This window comes from Hoplias malabaricus, chromosome 6 (assembly GCF_029633855.1).
Source record: "Hoplias malabaricus isolate fHopMal1 chromosome 6, fHopMal1.hap1, whole genome shotgun sequence".
NCBI lineage: Eukaryota > Metazoa > Chordata > Actinopteri > Characiformes > Erythrinidae > Hoplias > Hoplias malabaricus.
The window spans coordinates 419,709-438,696 of record NC_089805.1 but is presented as its reverse complement, the minus strand read 5'-3'; the positions used below and the strand labels follow the sequence as shown (position 1 = coordinate 438,696).

The following is an 18,988-nucleotide window of genomic DNA, read 5'->3' as shown; positions in this document are numbered from 1 at the left end:
TGGGGTGAGGGCACTGTCTGACTGAGACTGTAATTCCTCTGGACTACACTTGTATGCATATTTTAGCCATCTCTTTTTACACTCTCGTTTCAAATGTCCCTGTCTCTAAGTACTGTAAGCAACCCCATATTACAGTCCTGCACTGCTTTCCTAGATTTAAACTCATCTATCTGTGTCTCATAATATTCCTCCTTGACTTCAGCCTCGTCTGCAGGAGTATTTGTGAACACACAGATACGACATTTAATGTAAGGAGATAATACAGTTTGAATTTATGTTAGGTTTGTGTCAAGAAAAGACCAAGGCCCATTTCCTTTGGGTGCTTAAACTCTTTAGACAGGCGGTCTATCTGCTCTGAATTTAGTGGGTTGTGCTTAACTGAAATTTTATCCTCCGGGTGACTGTCTGTGAGGAGTTGGTGTGTTCTCCCCGTGTCCGAGTGGCTTTCCTCCAGGTGACTGTCTGTGAGGAGTTGGTTTGTTCTCCCCGTGTCCGAGTGGGTTTCCTCCGGGTGACTGTCTGTGAGAAGTTGGTTTGTTCTCCCCGTGTCTGAGTGGCTTTCCTCCGAGTGCTCCTGTTTCTTCCCACAGTCCAAAAACACACGTTGGTAGGTGGATTGGCAACTCAAAAGTGTCCGTGGGTGTGTCTGTGTTGCCCTGTGAAGGACTGGCGCCCCCTCCAGGGTGTATTCCTGCCTTACGCCCAATGATTCCAGGTAGGCTCTAGATCCACCGCGACCCTGAACTGGATAAGCGGTTACAGATAATGAATGAATGAATGTAAAACACTGCTCCTGATTCCAGTCTGACTCTACTGGAATATTACATTACTTACATAGTTTAGCCTTCCTTTTGGAGCATAATTTGTCTAACATCTTTGTCAGACCAGTCTCAAATGAAGCTCTGTCTACAAATGCTGTTGCCATTTGAACATCTGATGTAGACATTTTAACACAAATAAAACAAACAAACACAACCTACAGAAAATTCAGTTTTATCCTTGCGTCTATTTGACCAGGAACTCTAGTTACTTCTACTTCTAGTAGAAGTAACTACTTCTAGTTTCAACTAGGGAAAGTTTAAGCACCTGTATGGGTACGAGGAACACTCTGCCCCACCGTGTCTTCTGTCTTAAGTAAACGTACTTAAGCGTATTTCAGTGTCGCAACAGACCTTATGCAAATAACTCCTGCGCCTTTTGTCTTAATGAAACACAATTAGGAAAAATATCTGCACATAGCAAAAGACCAGAAACTGGATTTGATCACATTAAAATCCCACTAAATCCTTATAAACCCAGTTAAGAATGACTGTGTGCTAAGGCCAGGAAAATAAGGGATAAACCAAGCCATAAACTACCTAGGCCATAAACACCATCTGAGATCCTGGTCATAAAATGAAGCATGTTTTTTCTAACAGACTGAGCTTATCAGAGGAGTTTAGGGAGCGTGTGACCCTCCAAACCAGTCCAAATGGCAGGGGAAATTGTACAATTCAAATAAAGGAAAAAACACTTTACAATAACAGAAACATTAAAACTATTTTAATGTTGTGGTTTTATTTGCGTTTTGTGTCTGAGTTATGGTAGGTTCCCAGTATTGTGGCTAGTCTGAAACGTGATGTCAGCTGCAACCCATGAATAAACAACAAGCATTTTCAGCAGGAATTTGCAGGTTTCATTTTCAGCAGGTTTATTACCACACACAGGTAAAATAATAATTGATAGATAGTTTAATAATATTAATAAAGTGTACGATCCACCGAGAAAAACATCTATTTTAGACTCATTTGACTTTGCTCAAAATATTATGGGGTCCACATACTTCTGCAACTATAATTTTGACAATGCATCTGTACTGAACCCCTTCTGTCCAGTCTTTGGAACTCTGGCCATGTACCACCAATCTGGATCAGGATTTATTGATTGAGGATTCCCAGACTTTCTATTTGGGACAGGTATTGGATTGGGTGATGGGACCATTGTGCAGGGCTGGCAGTGGAGGGGTTGAGCCTTTTCTCTTTCTCTTTAGGGTCGGTGAGGATGGAAATGTGTACATAGCTTCTGTCCACAGTACAGGCACAAGAAGGCATATGTCCACAGTGCAGGTGTTGGAAGGCATGAGCCTGTGGCTTTTCTCCAAGGCCCAGTCCTGGAATGTTTTGGGATAAGAGAGGCTCCAACATGAGTCATCGTCTACCATCTCCAATCACAAAAACAGTGTCCAAAATCATGCTCCCTCCAGTGAGGCAGTGTTCATCTCCTGGGCTTTGCACAAAAATGGCAAGCCGTTTGCCACAAACAGTCCTCTGCACTCCTCTGTCTATTTGACTCTCTGTGGTTGATCCTTCTTAGTCAAGTCCAAAATTTGGAATGAACCTCAAATACCTGCCCACTAAGCTTGGCCTCCATTAGATCAACTGCTTGGGCCATTGTAGCCAGGCTGCGTTCCAGGATCCAGCTCAGAAGCTCGGTATTGATCATTTTAAGATACTGCTCCAAGATAATTGTGTCTCCAATCTACACTTTTGTTTTCTCTTTGGGAGCCATCAAATTCTCGTAGAGCCCTTTAAGTCGCACATACAGTTCTCTGGGTGTTTTTTCTCTGAATATTTAGTCACTTTGAAATTTCTGTTCTCAGAAATAACTTCCTCAGGATAATTATCTTCAGTTTATCATAATGCTTCACTCACATCCATCACTACTTATGTGGCTTGTGCCCTTCCGTCAAGCAGTGGGACTAAATGCACCACCCACGTTTGCTCGGGCCACATCACTGCTGGATCCAGTCTTTCAAACATTATTAAAAAGTTCTCAACATCTCAATACATTTATTTGATGTATTGCCTGATCGTATCAGCTGATTCATTTTTAACTTCAATTAGTTTATTGTTGTCAAAATACTGAATAATTAGAGGGAATATTTTAACAGCACCATGATTGCTCCCACCAGTAGAAACCCCACAATAAGATATGTCCTGTAGTGCTTTCAGAGCTGTGTCCACAGAATGAGGCGTTATCACGGCATTGACACTCACCTCTATCTTAGTATGAGCACCTGAAAATTTTTGCATGGTTACAGAATCAGGGAAAACGTTTTTTAACAAAGCAGACGTGCAGTTCATTGAAAGGTAGCTGTTGTGATGCTTTCTGGTGTGGAATGCAAAAACTCCCTCTGCAGCATCTTCATTTTTACCCAGTCTCAAAAATAGTCTGTTCATTTACCTAAGGCTCTCTCCTTTTGCTGCAGTCTTGTGATTTACTGAGCCGATGTGGGCTTCTTTATTTGACACCAACACATACCTAATAACTACACATACCTACATACTAACCCTAGCTTTGCATTTAATGCATTCTGTTTCCCAAGCACCCTGACTGTGATGAAAAAATATGGGAATTTTTGCTGTAACTCTTTAGTGAATTTGCATTTGCGTTTCACCATTGTTCAGCTGTGTGTGTGTGTGCGACTGTTGGCTAGCAAGTTGCTGCTCTTTAGGCTGTTGCTCTTGTGACTGTGTGTGTGTTGGGTGAATATATATGGCCGACCAATGCTGGCATGGAAGAAGGCAGGACATAAAGAGAAAAGTCCAATCACTGCAAAAACCACACACGAATGGCGAATCCCGGACATTTTTTGGCAATATAGAAATCCTGGCTGGATGATTTTTGTAGGACCCAAAACAAGGACATGTCTGGGAAAAAGAGGGACTTTATAGAGAGTTGGGTGCTATTTGAGATGCAGCCTGAACCACTACTGAATGACACAGGTGCAAAAGGCTCTTCTTACAACCGTAAAGCTTATTTATGGATCTGGATTCCTTACTTATAATTCTTTAAAGTCTATGTGGGTATACACAATTACATCATGCCATATTCAAGGATATCAACTAATCCTTGTCAACTGGCCAACAGATTTCCATCATCTCATGGACATACCCCATTCAAATAAACAAACACCTCCTGTAAAGAAGTCATTGGGTTTTCATCCGAGGTTTTCATTTTTCATCAGAAGTTATAGTTGTTTGCAAAATATAAAGCCATTTTTTCTAAATTTCTGCCCAAAAAAAATAAAGATGTAAACAGTCATTCAGAGGGGCTTGATGTGAAATGTTTAATTCAAGAGACATTTATTAATTTATTTGTTTGTATGCTCAGGGGATGTTTTCCAAGCCCCTCAGGAGTGAGAAGGTTTTTTACTCAAGATGTTTTTAAAAAATCAGTACTGTCCACTGCTACACTGATTTTACATGGCGTTCAAAACTAAGAGGTCTACCCAAAACACTGTTCTCCGGCAGTCTTCTGGATTTAATTGTAGATTAATGTTTGTAAAGACATTTTTATGGAAGAGGGGTGCATGCAGGGTGTTAATAATAAATGGTCCAAAGAGGCTTGGGATGATACATAAAAGAGCAGAATTAGTTTTGCACATTGTTTAATATATTTAAAAAATTCTCCCCTCTTTTGGCTATTGCCAGATATTGCCTTTATGATGAAAATCGGGCAAATCAGTGCCTTTGTATCGTACACATCACAGCCCCTGGTCTCTTTCTATGGTTTTCTTGGTAATTTCACTAGAGGGGTATCTGCTCGTGTTGGACTGAAAACACCTGGGGTTCCCTGTGAAAGACCTGGAGGACGTGGGACTCCGTTCATGCGTCGCGTGCAGTGCAGGCATCTTACAGGTTGACTGTGCCTTTAAATATGACTAATCTGTTGCTAGGCAGTGTTCAGATCAGTAGGTTTGAGATCTCTCTCCTCAAAAGCTGGAAAGAGAAAGAGAATAATATTTTACCAAAATTCAAACCAAACTAATATTTTCGTATTGCTTTAATCGTTGTTTTCTAGTGGGTCCTGCTTTTAAATGTGAACAAAAATATCCAGTGATCATCCATAATATTACGACCACCTAACGGATGTCACACTTTCTGTTCATTCTCTGAACCCCACCGCCCGTACAGGAGCATTTTGTGGATATACTATTACTGACTGACTCTAGTCCGTTTGCTCTGCATACTTTGTAACCCCCCCCTCCGTCTGACACACAGCAACACTTTGGCGGTAGATTTCACCTTCAGTGTGAGTGTAGGGACGGGGAGGTGGTCCTAATGTTACGGCTGATTGTGTGTACACTGAGATCTATGGGTTATGTCCTTGTATTGATTCTGTTACAAAGTGGTGGTGAAGGAAAACCCCTTCTAGAATGAAAATGAAATTGAAACTACTTCAGAAGCCAGTTTGTACAAACTCTCCACTGCACGGTTCAGTTCGGAGAGGGCAGAGAAAGAGACAGGAACACTGAGAATGAGCATTGGATTTCGCGGTCACTAAAGTGTTTCGTCCGGTTTCGTTGTCGCTGAAGCGCGGCTGTTGTGAAGTGGTCTGTAAAAGTGTCGACGTTCGTTTAAACATGAGAACATTCGCGGTGTTCGTCTTCACGGTGTGTGTGGACCTGACCGTGCTCTGTGTGTTAGACTCCGCACACACACACCTGGGGTCTGGAGGTGAGCTGCTGGTTAAACCGTGGCTGGAGTCAGTGCTGCGCTGGGGTCTCATGTACGGAGCTTGTCTCCTGTGTGAAGGCGCTAAAGGGTCAGTGGTGACGCGATGGATCTTGGCTCACTGTTTAATCGGTCCGGTGTACGAAACGGGTCGGTTATCTCTGTTTGGGAACTTTCCGCTTGCGAGATTCCACACATGGCTGTTCGGAAGTGTCGCTGCGGCTCTCGGATGCTTGTTTTGGGAGACGATGCTGTGTGAATCTAACGGCGAAAATAACGGGAAAGACACGAAACAGAAGGCTCGAGTCCTCTTCATGAGAGTGATATCCTTCTACAAGCCGGACTACTTACTGTTGGTCGGAGCGTTTGGATTTCTAGCGTTAGCTGTTCTCTGTAAGTTGTTCTAACGTAGCGTATCCAATACGTAGTAAAAACGAATAATAAATGACTGACTTGCTTAGGTGAGTGGAGATGCCTGGCTCAACATCTGTCCTTGTGTTCTCAGTCCACATGTTCATCCCTCTGTACACTGGGAAACTCATCGATATCCTGAGAGCGGAGTACCACTGGGGTGATTTCAGATCAGCAATAATATTCATGACATTGTTCTCATTTGGAAGGTAAATTAAAGTTGTATGCTACACTAAATAACCCACTGTAAGAGTTTTCTTTTATTGTGAGCACTGTGTTATTTTGTATATATAGATTATAACTGTAATCATGTGCATGTCCTCAGCTCTTTCAGTGCAGGCTGCAGAGGAGGCCTCTTCATGTGTGCTATTGGGAGCTTCATTTGTAGAGTGAAGCTGAAGCTCTTTGGGACCTTGGTGAGACAAGAACTTGGCTTCTTTGAGGCCACAAAGACAGGTACACTTTTGATGCTATAAATATCTAATATTAACTTCCTCATTCATTTTAGCACGCTCTTATTCCAGAAATACTTCAAACCAACTGCTGTTGCTTAAAGGGAACTTCTACGATCATTGGGCGGTCCTTTTATTACGGTGATGGTGCAGCACACCGCCAAAAGGGAAAAGGAGGATTTTTTTTCTACTTTATTCTGCATTAACCAAGCTCTGTGAGATGGTTTGTCCTGCCTCTAAGTATCATTGCTCCCACACCATGTAGTGAAGTATATAGTGAATAAGGCACTGATAAATGTTGGGCACAGCCCTGTATGGACAGCCAGAGCTGTGTAGAGAGAGAAGCTTTCCGTAAACATCACAATACTCTTTATTCTGGAACTCCTGCAGCTAAAAATAAAAATGAGCCATAGCCATAAAAATGAGTAGTGATAAAGCTGGGCTCTGATCGAAATCTCTCTGAGGGCAACTCAATGGCATTTTATTTGTTTATGACCACAGTTGATTTTTGATTCACTGTAGAGGCAAAATAACTTGACCTCCAGGATTAAGCTCTCCACAAACACTGCTCAGTCTGTAGATAAAGTGAAGCTTTAAGAATCTAGTGGTTACTGGTGGTATTTCTATATGAGGTGACCAAAGAAATAAAACTCTTCAGTGTTAGATGACACTGTCAAGTTAGATTCCTGATTAATTTGTACAGTGCAAAGTGCCAGTTGTCTAGATCGCTAGCTCCTAATTTTTCCACTGAACAAGCCATCATCAAAAACAGAGGCTATATTCTCCCTACCACAGGTCAGTGAAACATCACAAAGGTTTTAAAGCTGTAATTTTAAGGTAAAGGCACTACCTATTCTTTGTTAACGTTACGTTGTTAGTTTAGACACGGGTCAAATTTATTCATTTAGTTTAAATACTAAATTCAAGTTTTCCCATAGATTTGAAATGTAGTTACTTTCACTTTGAAAAATGTTGTGTTTCACTACCCCTTACAAACACCCCACTTACATCAGATAAACACAGCTACGTAGCTCAGATGTATTTATAAATGCTATTTACAAAGGGAAACACGATTTCCAATTTAGTTTTACTTTCAATCCATGAGCAACAACATTAGCTAGTTCAGAGGAACTTACACATGCATCTTTTACAAGAAATATAATAAAATAAAATCAAGCCATGAGAAACATATTAAATGGAATCTGAGTCATTGTAAGCCTTAAACTCATTTTAACTGGCTTCAAACATCTGCTAGCACAGAGCTTCACTTGTTCTGTGTGATATTGTCATAAACAGCACATTTAATATCACACGTATTTTTGCAGGTGACATTACATCGAGACTGTCCACAGACACCAACCTGATGGCCAGAGCTGTAGCCCTAAATGTGAATGTGCTTTTGAGGACCTTTATTAATACCATGGGCATGCTGTATCTGATGTTCAGCCTCTCCTGGAAGCTCACACTAATGATGCTGTTGGAGACACCTTTGACGGGCCTGCTACAGAATATTTATGACACACATTACCAGGTACTGACCAAGTAGACATAACTAATACATTTTAAACTGAATTTAACTTCTTGGAGGGGGTGCCAGTCCTTTCCAAGGCAACACACACACAGGTTTTGAGTAGCCAGTCCACCTACCATGTGAGCTGTGTGTCAGCGACACTATCTGCCACCCGTTTGGTGTTTCATGTATTAGTTAAATGATATTAAATGACAATATTACATTATCATTCATACTTCATATACTGACTTTCGTTACTTTTGAATTATGTCTTGGAACAATGTTTGTGGAATCAGTCTTTTTAAATATAGCGTTTCAAAATGACCACAAGAATCAGGACTGTCTCCACATTCAGGGGGTTGAAAGCTTGAAGTGTTAAATATTTGTGAGATTTCAAAGCTGATTAAATCCAGAACTGCTGGGTTGCCTCAGAACTCAATTTAAATTTTAAAGCATTCAATATCGGCAAAAGAACAGTAGAAATTTACCTATACATGCTTATTGCAGAGACTGTCAAAGGCGGTGCAAGATTCTATAGCAAGAGCCAATGATGCTGCAGGTGAGACAGTGTCAGGCATCAGAACGGTCAAGAGCTTTAACTCTGAGCGGAGTGAATCATGCCGTTATGATGACCGATTGATGGACACACACAAACTAAAGACTCGACGGGATACCGTCAGAGCAGTGTATCTACTGGTGAGACGGGTAAGTATGAAATCAGTCTCCCCCATTTTATTATTTATTTATTATACCTCATAAAGCATCACCACCACAACACTTCTAGGAGAGCAGAATTCAAGCACTCGTATGTTTAACTTTATTTACTTAGTAGATCTATTCATTGTTTCATTGTAATTTATTTCAAATTTCCCAGTAAATGGTGAAGTAGAAGAGTAGCTCTACCAACTCTCTGTGGCAGGCCGCTACTGAGGCCTCCGTATTCTCATTAAAACTTCTTGTATATAGAACATCTCAGGTGCCACCTGGCTATCAGTAAGACTACATGCTGTAGCCTTTAGTGGTACAACAGGAGGATCCTGAGACTGCTGTGCTATTAACTCCTCCTGTGAATAATTAAGGGAATCTCCTACACTTGCCAATGTCTCCCTAAACATCCCAGGGCTTTTACAAGTACTACCTTGGCCCACTGATATCCCCTTCTACGCACTGTGAGATTTTGTACGTGTTATCACATGCTGAAAATATCTCAGGTTATTCTGCTTCTAAAGCTTGTGTCTCTGCCATCTCACAAGGATCCTGTTGTACAATTGTGTCAGACACACCTGGGACCCAGCCAAGTCAATACCTAAAAGGAATGTCACTCCCTCTACCAGTAAAGATGGAACCACCCCCAGGGTTCAGATAAAAGATTATACAAGGCAACAGTTACAGAGTGACTCCCCAAACTAAAGCCAATGCCCCAGCTAAAGTAGGTTCAGGCCAGAACTTTATCCAATACCAGGGACTGCGCAGCCCCAGTATCCTTTAATATGGTCACTGGCATTACCTCCCCCTCTGGCAAAACTGAAACTGACCCCGATGAAACAAACTCATATATATATATATATATATATATTTATATTTATTTATTAGGGATGGAAAAAAACTCTGACTGAGTCATAAGCAGGGCTACAGGCTTACTCTCTTCCTTTTTAGCCAGATGGGTACCACTTATCTGCCCTCCTCAGGATGGTGGGCTATTCTGGTTGCAATTTTGACCTAAATTCAACCCCAACAGACTTATGCCTCTCAAAAGAGGGTCTACCATCTTCTTTCCCTACTACCTTCCCTTTTCCTGATATATCTTTATGAGATAACTCATAAGAATCAGCAGTCATGGCTGCCTTCTTCAGCTGTTGCACCCCTTGATCACTGAGGTATATTTCCAGGTGCTTTGGTACATTTGACCTAAACTGCTCCATTAACATAAGCTGCCTTAACTCCTGAAAAGTATACCTTTTACAGGCTCCTATCCACCTCCATCAAATGCCACTTCCTGTTGTTGGGCTATATCCATAAATTTATCCCCTGCTTCTAACAGAGTTCTAAACAACTGATGATAAGCTTCTGAACCAACCAAAGCCATTTTTTCTGGCCAGTCCAATTCTTTAGCCATTTTCTCAAAAAAATAAAAAATAAAAAAAAAACAGACCCACACAATCCTCACTAAATCTAGGCATTAAACACAAACTACTACTGAAGTCGAAACACAAATCATGCATCTGTTGCTGCTGTCTATTTGAAGCCTTAAGTTTGTCTTGCTCCAACTCTATTTGAGCTAACTCTAACTGAACTGACATGCGCTCTTGCTCTTCGTGCCTCTTGCACTTCCCTTTCACTTTTCTTGTTCCTTTGCCCTTTCTTTACATTCCCTAAATGGATCAGGTAAACAAGCCATTTTGTAAGACCTTCAACTATCTCTGATTTTTTTACCATTGACAAAGTCAATCTCAGTCTGCTCCCAAATGGTGCACCTCACGCTACCAAGAGAGAGACCAAATTACCAAAATTAGCATACAAACACCAAGACCTTACACCAAACTAACCTCCTCTCATACTCATCACCCAAACTCTCACATTAGACTCTGCTCTTGTACCTTCTTATACTTGTATATATAATAATAATAATAATAATAATAATAATACTACACCAGTAATAATACCTGTCACGCCCTTGTCCTGTCTGTTGTCTGTGCCATGTGCTCACTTAGCACATGGCTCTGTTTGTTATTGTTCATGTCTCCGCCCTAGTCCCGCCTTTGTGCCTCCTCCTCCTGTGTCTCATTTGTAGTCCAGCCTCCTCATTATCTGTTTCAGGTGTCCCTTGTCTGTGTGGTATATTTAAGTTCCTTTGTGTGACTCCTTCTGTGTTGGACATTCCACCTTTGTTTTGTGTTCTCCGGTCTGTCTGTCCCGTCTATTTCTCATGCCCTCCTAGTCAGTCTTTGTATGTCTCTTGTCTGTTTGTGTGTTTACTCTGTTTATGTCTATGTTCAAGTTGTCTGTTTAGTTCTTGCTGTTCAGGTGTCTATTTAGCTCAATGTCTAAGATTAGTCTGTTTTTCTCTCTCGATGTTTAGCTCCCTCTACCTAGGTTTCTCTGTCCAGTTCCCTGTCAGTCCAGTTCCCTCTGTCCAAGTCATTGTTTCCAAGTTTCTGTCTCAGTCTTTCTTTAAGTATTCTCTCTAGTTATCTTAGTCTGTCTTTGTATTGCTATCTTGTGTTGTAAATAAAAGTTAGGTGTTTTAGCAAGTGTGTCCGCCTCCGTCAGTCTGCCCCACGATCCTGAGAATACCATACATTTATTTTCAACTCTAACTTACATACTACCTCTAAAATCTAGTAAAATGTCTAGTATCCAAGTCATACTTCTAAACCGAAGTGCGTGGGTGGAGTGTGTAAATCTGAATGTGCAGTGCAAAAATGGAATGAGTGACACTGAGGAATACTAGCTTATATCCACGTCTGCCAATCCAGACACTGCTCTCCCAAGTGAGATCAGCTCCCACTTGGCAGTCACTTTCAAATGGTTTTTGTTGTTAAAAAAAACAAATGAAAACAAAGTCACGTGACAAATAGAAAGAGAAGGGAAATCGGTGTTGGTCTTCCATCACTGCCCTTTTACACATAGCTGGGCATCCATGATTTGGAGGCTTTTTGCCTCCCCAAACCCCAGGAAACAAACTAGTGGCCTGCGGTGGATGAAGAGTGTATTTGACCATGTGCTGTCTACCTGAGTGCATATTCCCCAATCATTTTTGGGGAACAAACAACCCCTATTTTAATCATTTATTAACATTGAGCAAGGGTGTACTTGCTTTGTTAGGTACCATATGTGAAACTGTGTTTCTATTCGTGTATGTCATTTTCAGCTGGTGGAGATGGGAGTGAAGGTGGCTATGCTGCACTATGGAAGGCTCTTTATCCAATATGGTCAAATGACAACGGGGACTCTGGTGTCATTCATCCTATACCAGTCAGATTTGGGGGACAACATTAGGGTATTTTTCTTTAACCATACCTAAAATAAGTCAAAATCACCAAACATTTATAACAAAGTTCTTTTTCTGATATATCATACACAGACCTTGATTTACATATTTGGAGATATGCTGAATTGTGTGGGAGCAGCAGGAAAGGTGTTTGAGTACCTGGACCGCAAGCCGAATGTGAGCATGGATGGGACTTTGCAGCCAGAGAAGTTGAAAGGGCATGTCTGCTTTCAGAATCTCACTTTCTCCTATCCAACACGCCCTGATCACATTGTACTCAAGGTACAGCATAGAGATCCTTTATTAACTTTGTGGCAGAATTCTAGATGACAATGTAATGAAATTAAATCTGCAATTATTTGTCGTTGTACAACGTAAAACAAAATGTGTCTTCTGCATTTAACCCATCTGTGGCAGTGAACACACACACACTAGTGCATTAGGGGCTGTGAACACCCCCCCCCAGAGTGGCGGGCAGCCATCCCTGGCACCCGGGGAGCAGTTATGGGTTTGGTGCCTTGCTCAAGGGCCCCTCAGCCATGGATTGAAGGAGGAGGACATTGCTGTTCCTTCATTCCCACCGCCCCAGATTTTCCTGTGGGTCATGGGAGTTGAACCAGCAACTTTAGTCCCAAGCCTAATTCAGAAAACAAATAAATAAATTACATGTTATTGCATTTGGAATTGAACTCTTTTGTACTTTCAAAATAGAATACAATAAACTATCAGTACATTATACAAGAGCATACTGTTCCCATGAATTATATTTTTTGTAAATGTATTTTGCAAATTAATGTCTGTTCCTAAAAGTGTGCTGTATAATTTTCCATGTAGTCTGGTAAAAAGTAAATATCCCAAATTTCCCTGCATTTCTAAGCAAAAGAAAGTGAAAAACAGAGTTCCATGTCGTTAACACAAATGGAAAAAAAAAAAAAAACATATAAATCAAGATTAAATTAGTAGTTGAAAGGGCTAGCTGTAGTAGATTAGTAATGTCTTTTATGGTTTATATAAGAAAGAAATGTGAAGTTGTAGGTTGTTTGTGAATGTTGTGTCTACATTGTAACATATTTTACAGGTTTACATATTAATGAAAAAACAGTAGTCAGTTCCTGTTTGTGATTTTTTTTCAGGACTTCTCCCTGGAGCTGAAACCAGGTCAAATGACGGCTCTGGTAGGGATTTCTGGTGGGGGAAAGAGTACATGTGTAAGTTTGCTGCAGAGGTTCTATGAGCCCCAGCTTGGACAGATCATACTGGATGGTCAGCCTCTTCAGAACTACCAGCACAAGTATCTACATAGCAAGGTAAAATGAAGTGTGATGTTGCAGTAGTGTCACTGGGGAATTGCTGCTAATTTGCAAACATGCTATGGATTTTGAAAAACATCTTGTAAAGGTTGTAATTGATAGGTCAAAGTGGCTATTTTAGCAGTAGCCCTCAGTCATCTGCTCATTCATCATCTTTGGTCTTCCTGACTTTGACATTCACTCTTAAAAATATATGTTCTACACAAGGTTCTTGAAATGATTCCATTAAAAAAAATTTTTTTAATTATTTTATCTTTATTTTTTAGTGGGATGTTGCTTTTAGAAATAACACTTTTGTAAAACCTGTAAAAATAAATCATAAATGTATTACATGCAATCGACAACTGTGCCACCACAGTACCTCGAGTGAAACTCTGCCTTAAATACTTGGAAAACTACTTAAAAATAGCATTACAAATATTCAGAAAAATTGGTGCACATTAAATGTCTCCATCCATTTTATGTTGAGTAAATACAGAACAGCTTTTTACTTACGATTTTTAAGGAATTGTTTCTCAGTTTTATTTGTTAGAGTCAAGGCTGGACACGTTTGGATAATTCATGGTGGTCACAGGTCTACAAAACACTAACAGTCATGCATTCTGTCAGGCAACACGTACATTTTGTAATGTGGCAGCTCACCCAGGAGTGGATTGGAACAGGGCAAGCCACCAACAGAGCACTAGAGAAATAGGCCTCAAGTGCAGAGACACACAAACAACCCTAAGTCTGGATATTAATGCCAAGACAAAATGAAACACAAGAGGAAAACTTAAGATGTCAGGGGAAAACTGATCAGCTCAGAATTGAGCAAAAGAAAACAAAGGCAAGAGAGTTTCCCAAAACAAAAGGGAGGGACAAGACGAGACAAAAGAAATTAAAGATAGAACACAACTTATTTCTAATTATTTATTTATACTAAAAAAATGGTAAAGAAAAGAAAATATTGAATCCCAAGAGAAAAACCAGAGGGAAATCTCTTGTGGAGAAACAGAAGATAGAGAGAGAGACCCAAGAGAAAACTCATGAGCCTTTACCAAATTACCGGCCAGACTTACACAGCACTCTAAAAAGAGAAACCCAAGACTGAGCACTGAGGTGTGTGTTGGCTTCCCTTAAGTAGGAGTAGCCCAGGTTGAACCAATTGCCCCAAATTAAGAGTGTCTCTGTCTCCCTCTAGTGACTGGGGGTGGCTTAGCAGGCAGCCTCGCCCCAGCCCCAGGCAGACCTCTTACACATTTCCTCAAGGATTTAAAATCATCTTTTCTCTATGGCATCAGATATATTTTAAATATCATGAGTGATGCAAAAAAAATGAACAAGGAAATGTAAGGAAATTGTACCATAAAGAAAATCAGTCATTCATGTGGAAAGGGAACTGCACACAGTGAGAACATCTCAAGGAAAATCAGATTGGGTTTAAGCCAATGGCCTTTCATCAATAAATGGTTAAACTAGGTTGGTCTATTCTCATAATCAAACTTCATCACATCATGAAGCTTTAAATGACCACAAATCAGTCTGTTCCCAGTCACAGTCTTTCTCGAAATACCTTGCTGGTGTCAGCTAAAAGCCAAACATATAAAGCAAAAAATAAGAACTAATTTTGTTCCTCAGTATAACTTTACATTATACTGTTTATTTTGTTTTATAATTATAATCATACACAAGATAAGATGTAAAATATCCTATGCCAATCCATTAGAGCTTCACATAGGGCCCACCACACTCTCTTCCTACCTACAGCCACAAAAAAATCACCCATTGTTCCTACACCTAACCACTAAGGTCACTGTGGCCATAAATGGTCCAATCAGCAACTAGCTACAGCTAGCAACATTTAGGTGCACTAGTATCCCACACCTACCCACTGAGGTCACTGTAGCTGTTTATGATTCGATCAGCAACCAGCTATTCTTAACAACTAAATTTACACTGAGCCCAGGCCAGGAGAACCATAACCACCCACTGCATCACTGTTAACACAAATAAAGAATAAGTGTTTTTGAAAGTCATTTAAAAAACAGGCTGACAAAATTATAACACAACTTACAATAAATACTACGATAAGAGAAGAACACTACATTTTTAAGATTATTATAAGTAATATGGGTAAGCTTAAAAGCATGTTGAAACTTAAGCAATTGATAACATTGGCTATTGGTGTGTTCACCCTTGCCTGTGAAGGTTTCCTCCCATGGTCCAAAAACACATGTTGGTAGATGAATTGGCTGCTCAAAAGTGTCTATAAATGTGAGTGTGTGTCACCCTGCGAAGGACTGTTGCCCCCTCCAGGGTGTGTTTCTGTCTTGCGTCCAGTGATTCTGAGTAGGCTCAGGACCCACTGAGACCCTGAAGACGATAAGCGGTTTCAGACAATGAAGGAATGAGTAAATTAATTAATGTTTTATTTAGTTCTTGGGGGAATGGCTAATGCAACAAGTACTCTCAGTGAGAACAGTCTAGAAAGACTGAGAAAGACTGGGAAAGACTGGCATAACTACATAAAGGTGTGTTTTCTGCAGCCTCCCTACACACCTACTAAAAGATCATCTCAAAACTGTAGAAAGAGAAAAATATATATGTCCATCAAATGAATTAAAGACACCCTACAGAATAAAGCATAAAAACATAAACCTGTCACTCTATGTCAAACCTATAGCAACTGTTTGATTGAAATGCATGTTGATCACAGTCACTGTAATAAGTATTATCATTATCTGCAGATTGCTGTGGTGGGCCAAGAACCTGTTCTTTTCTCAGGTACAATACATGACAACATTGTCTATGGCCTGTCTGACTGTTCACCTGAGAGCATTCAAGAGGCAGCCCGTAAAGCTAATGCCCATGAATTCATTTCCCAGCTAAAGGAAAAATATGACACAGGTAAATACACTGGCTTAGAATCTGTATTTGGAACAGGCTTACACCAACTGTCACATGATTTCACATAAGATATAATTATACATATAGAAAGCTATCTTTTAAAAATGCTGAAAAATCTTGTTTATCAGATGTGGGTGAACGAGGAAGCCTTCTTGGTAGCAGTCAGAAGCAACGCATTGCCATCGCCAGAGCTCTGATCAGACAGCCACAGGTTCTTTTACTGGATGAGGTCACCAGTTTTCTGGATGCAGAAAGTGAACAAGTGGTAAAAAAAAAATACACGTCTTGTATCTACACACTCTCTAATTGTACAAGAAATAACGTATTATTTTTGTCGTGTAATAGTCAAAGAAAATGCATTCAGAGAAACACTGTAACAAGACGTTTTCATCATTTCATAGGTTCAAGAGGCTTTGGCAAACTGTCCCCACCAGACATTACTGGTGATTGCACACAGGTTGAAAACCATTGAGAGGGCAGACCAGATCATTGTGATTGACAAGGGGACAGTTTTGGAGCATGGCACTCATCAGGAACTGATGAAGAAGATGGGACATTACTATAAACTGAAAGAAAAGCTCTTTGCTGAACATGATAATTCTAAACCAATTTAATACGCAAAATATATACACTCTAACAAACATTTTATTAGAGCAAGAGGGTGACAACTAAACAAACTAAAAATATAACGTTGTAGTAAATATATTTGGCATTGTGCATCATTTCTGAAGTGTTTTTGGTGTTATACTGGTATTTAAATAAAGTGAAGATTAATGATATTACTTGTGGATATTTTGTGCTCCCACTGTAAAAAATGTAATTTTATAATCATACACGGTGGTGCAGCAGGTAGTGTCGCAGTCACACAGCTCCAGATGACTGTCTGTGAGGAGTGTGGTGTGTTCTCCCTGTGTCTGCGTGGGTTTCCTCCGGGTGACTGTCTGTGAGGAGTGTGGTGTGTTCTCCCTGTGTCTGTGTGGGTTTCCTCCGGGTGACTGTCTGTGAGGAGTGTGGTGTGTTCTCTCTGTGTCTGCGTGGGTGTCCTCCGGGTGACTGTCTGTGAGGAGTGTGGTGTGTTCTCCCTGTGTCTGCGTGGGTTTCCTCCGGGTGCTCTGGTTTCCTCCCACAGTCCAAAAACACAAGTTGGTAGGTGAATTGGTGACTCAAAAAGTGTCCGTAGGTGTGAGTGAATGTGTCTGTGTTGCCCTGTGAAGGACTGACGCCCCCTCCAGGGTGTATTTCCGCCTTGCGCTGAATGATTCCAGGTAGGCTCTGGACCCACCGTGACCCTGAACTGGATAAGTGCTTACATATAATGAATAATAATACACAAGATGTAAAATATCCTATGTCAATCCATTAGAGCTTCACATAGAGCGCACCCCACTCTCTTCCTACCTGCAGCCACAAAAAATCCTGTTATCACCCACTGATTTTACATCTAACCACTAAGGTCACTGTGTCTGTTTATGATACAATCAGAAACACCCACCTACGTTTAGGTGCACTAGTATCCTACACCTACCCACTAAGGTTGCTGTGGCCGTTTATGATGCGATAATTATTAAACTTACCTCTCACACACACTAATACTCTCACACTTACTATCAAACTCTCTCTCACACCTCAATCTTCTCATAAACACTATCAAACCTCTCACACTTCCCATCAAACCCTCACACACTATCAAACCCTCTGACAGTGAGTGTATGAGAGTTTGAATGTGTGTGAGTGTTTGAGTTTTGAGAGTCACATTTTCTGGCTGGCTAACAGGTTTTCATGGTTGTGAAATAACCATGCGTTGGACTATTCTCTTGGAATGCTGCCTTATAGCCTTTCTGATGCCACGGGACATGTGGACCTCACCTGTCAGCCATGGCTTCTGATTGGCACGAGTGGTGATAGCCTTGAGGACAGTTACATCATCAACGCACTTGGTGATGTAAGTGGAGCCAGTTTCTGTGTTCCCCTGAATATCTGTGAATATCCAGTCTGTGGTGCTAAAACAGTCCTGAAGTGCCTCTGATGAGCCATCCAGCCACACCCGTACCTGCTTTAGAACTGGTTTGATGACTTTAACCATTGGTCTGAAAGCTGGCATTAACATAATAGTGAGGTGATCAGAGACGCCAAGGAGGGGGAGAGGCAGGGCATTGTAAGCTCCTCTCTGTGTGGTGAAGACCTGGTCCAGAGTGTTGTTGTCCCGTGTTGGAAAGTCTTTGTGTTAATAAAGTCCAGAAAACACAGCCGTTGGGTCTGCGTGGTTGAAATAGCTGTTACGAGCAGACATGCTAAGCGAGGAGAAGAGTGCATTACGATAATCAACGTGAGATTGAATAATCATAATAAAACATGAATAATCATCTCTAGCTCTGCGTTTGAAACTACAGATTCAAGTTCAAGTTCAAGAAGTTTATTGTCATTTCAGCAGTATACAGTGTTTACAGTACACAGTGAAACGAAACAGCGTTCCTCCAGGACCAAGGTGCTACATAAAACTGTGCACACACATTAAAGTGCAAAAGACATGGTTAAGAAAATACAAAACAATATCAATACAATACAAGACAGTACGGGGGGAGAGATACTGCAATTTAAAGTGTATTTGTGCTGTAAACGGTAACTGAATGTAACCATGATGTAAACAGGATATGTGTAAACAGTACACTCATTTACAGTCTAACAGACCAGTGTTTTGTGAAGGTGTGTGGGTGCGCTTCTTCAGTCCAGTCTCAGTCTCTAGGTGTTCAGGAGTCTGATAGCATGTGGGAAGAAACTGTTACAGAGTCTGGATGTGAGGGCTCGAATGCTTCGATACCTTTTTCCAGACGGCAGTAGGTTGAGGAGTGTGTGTGAAGGGTGTGTGTGATCTCCCACAAGAGACACACCGATAATCTTCTCAGCTGTCCTCACGATCCGCTGTTTCCCCGTTT

At 40.9% G+C, this 18,988-nt stretch overlaps 1 protein-coding gene across 1 annotated transcript; it reads left to right on the top strand.

Moving 5' to 3' along the window:
• Nucleotides 1–5,070: 5,070 nt before the first annotated feature.
• Nucleotides 5,071–16,818, top strand: tap2a (transporter associated with antigen processing, subunit type a). The gene is made up of 11 exons (XM_066674853.1): nucleotides 5,071–5,888; nucleotides 6,001–6,115; nucleotides 6,232–6,362; nucleotides 7,684–7,889; nucleotides 8,376–8,573; nucleotides 11,740–11,868; nucleotides 11,953–12,141; nucleotides 12,993–13,166; nucleotides 15,896–16,055; nucleotides 16,184–16,320; nucleotides 16,457–16,818. The coding sequence occupies exons 1-11, from the start codon at nucleotides 5,405–5,407 to the stop codon at nucleotides 16,667–16,669; spliced, it is 2,136 nt and encodes a 711-aa protein (XP_066530950.1). The 5' UTR covers nucleotides 5,071–5,404; the 3' UTR covers nucleotides 16,670–16,818.
• The last annotated feature ends 2,170 nt before the right edge of the window (nucleotides 16,819–18,988 follow it).

Coding starts and splice junctions, on each gene's coding strand:
- tap2a (XM_066674853.1), top strand. CDS start 5,405: ATGAGAACATTCGCGGTGTTCGTCTTCACGGTGTGTGTGGACCTGACC. Junction 5,889..6,000: donor TCTAGCGTTAGCTGTTCTCT/GTAAGTTGTTCT, acceptor TTGTGTTCTCAG/TCCACATGTTCATCCCTCTG. Junction 13,167..15,895: donor ACAAGTATCTACATAGCAAG/GTAAAATGAAGT, acceptor CATTATCTGCAG/ATTGCTGTGGTGGGCCAAGA.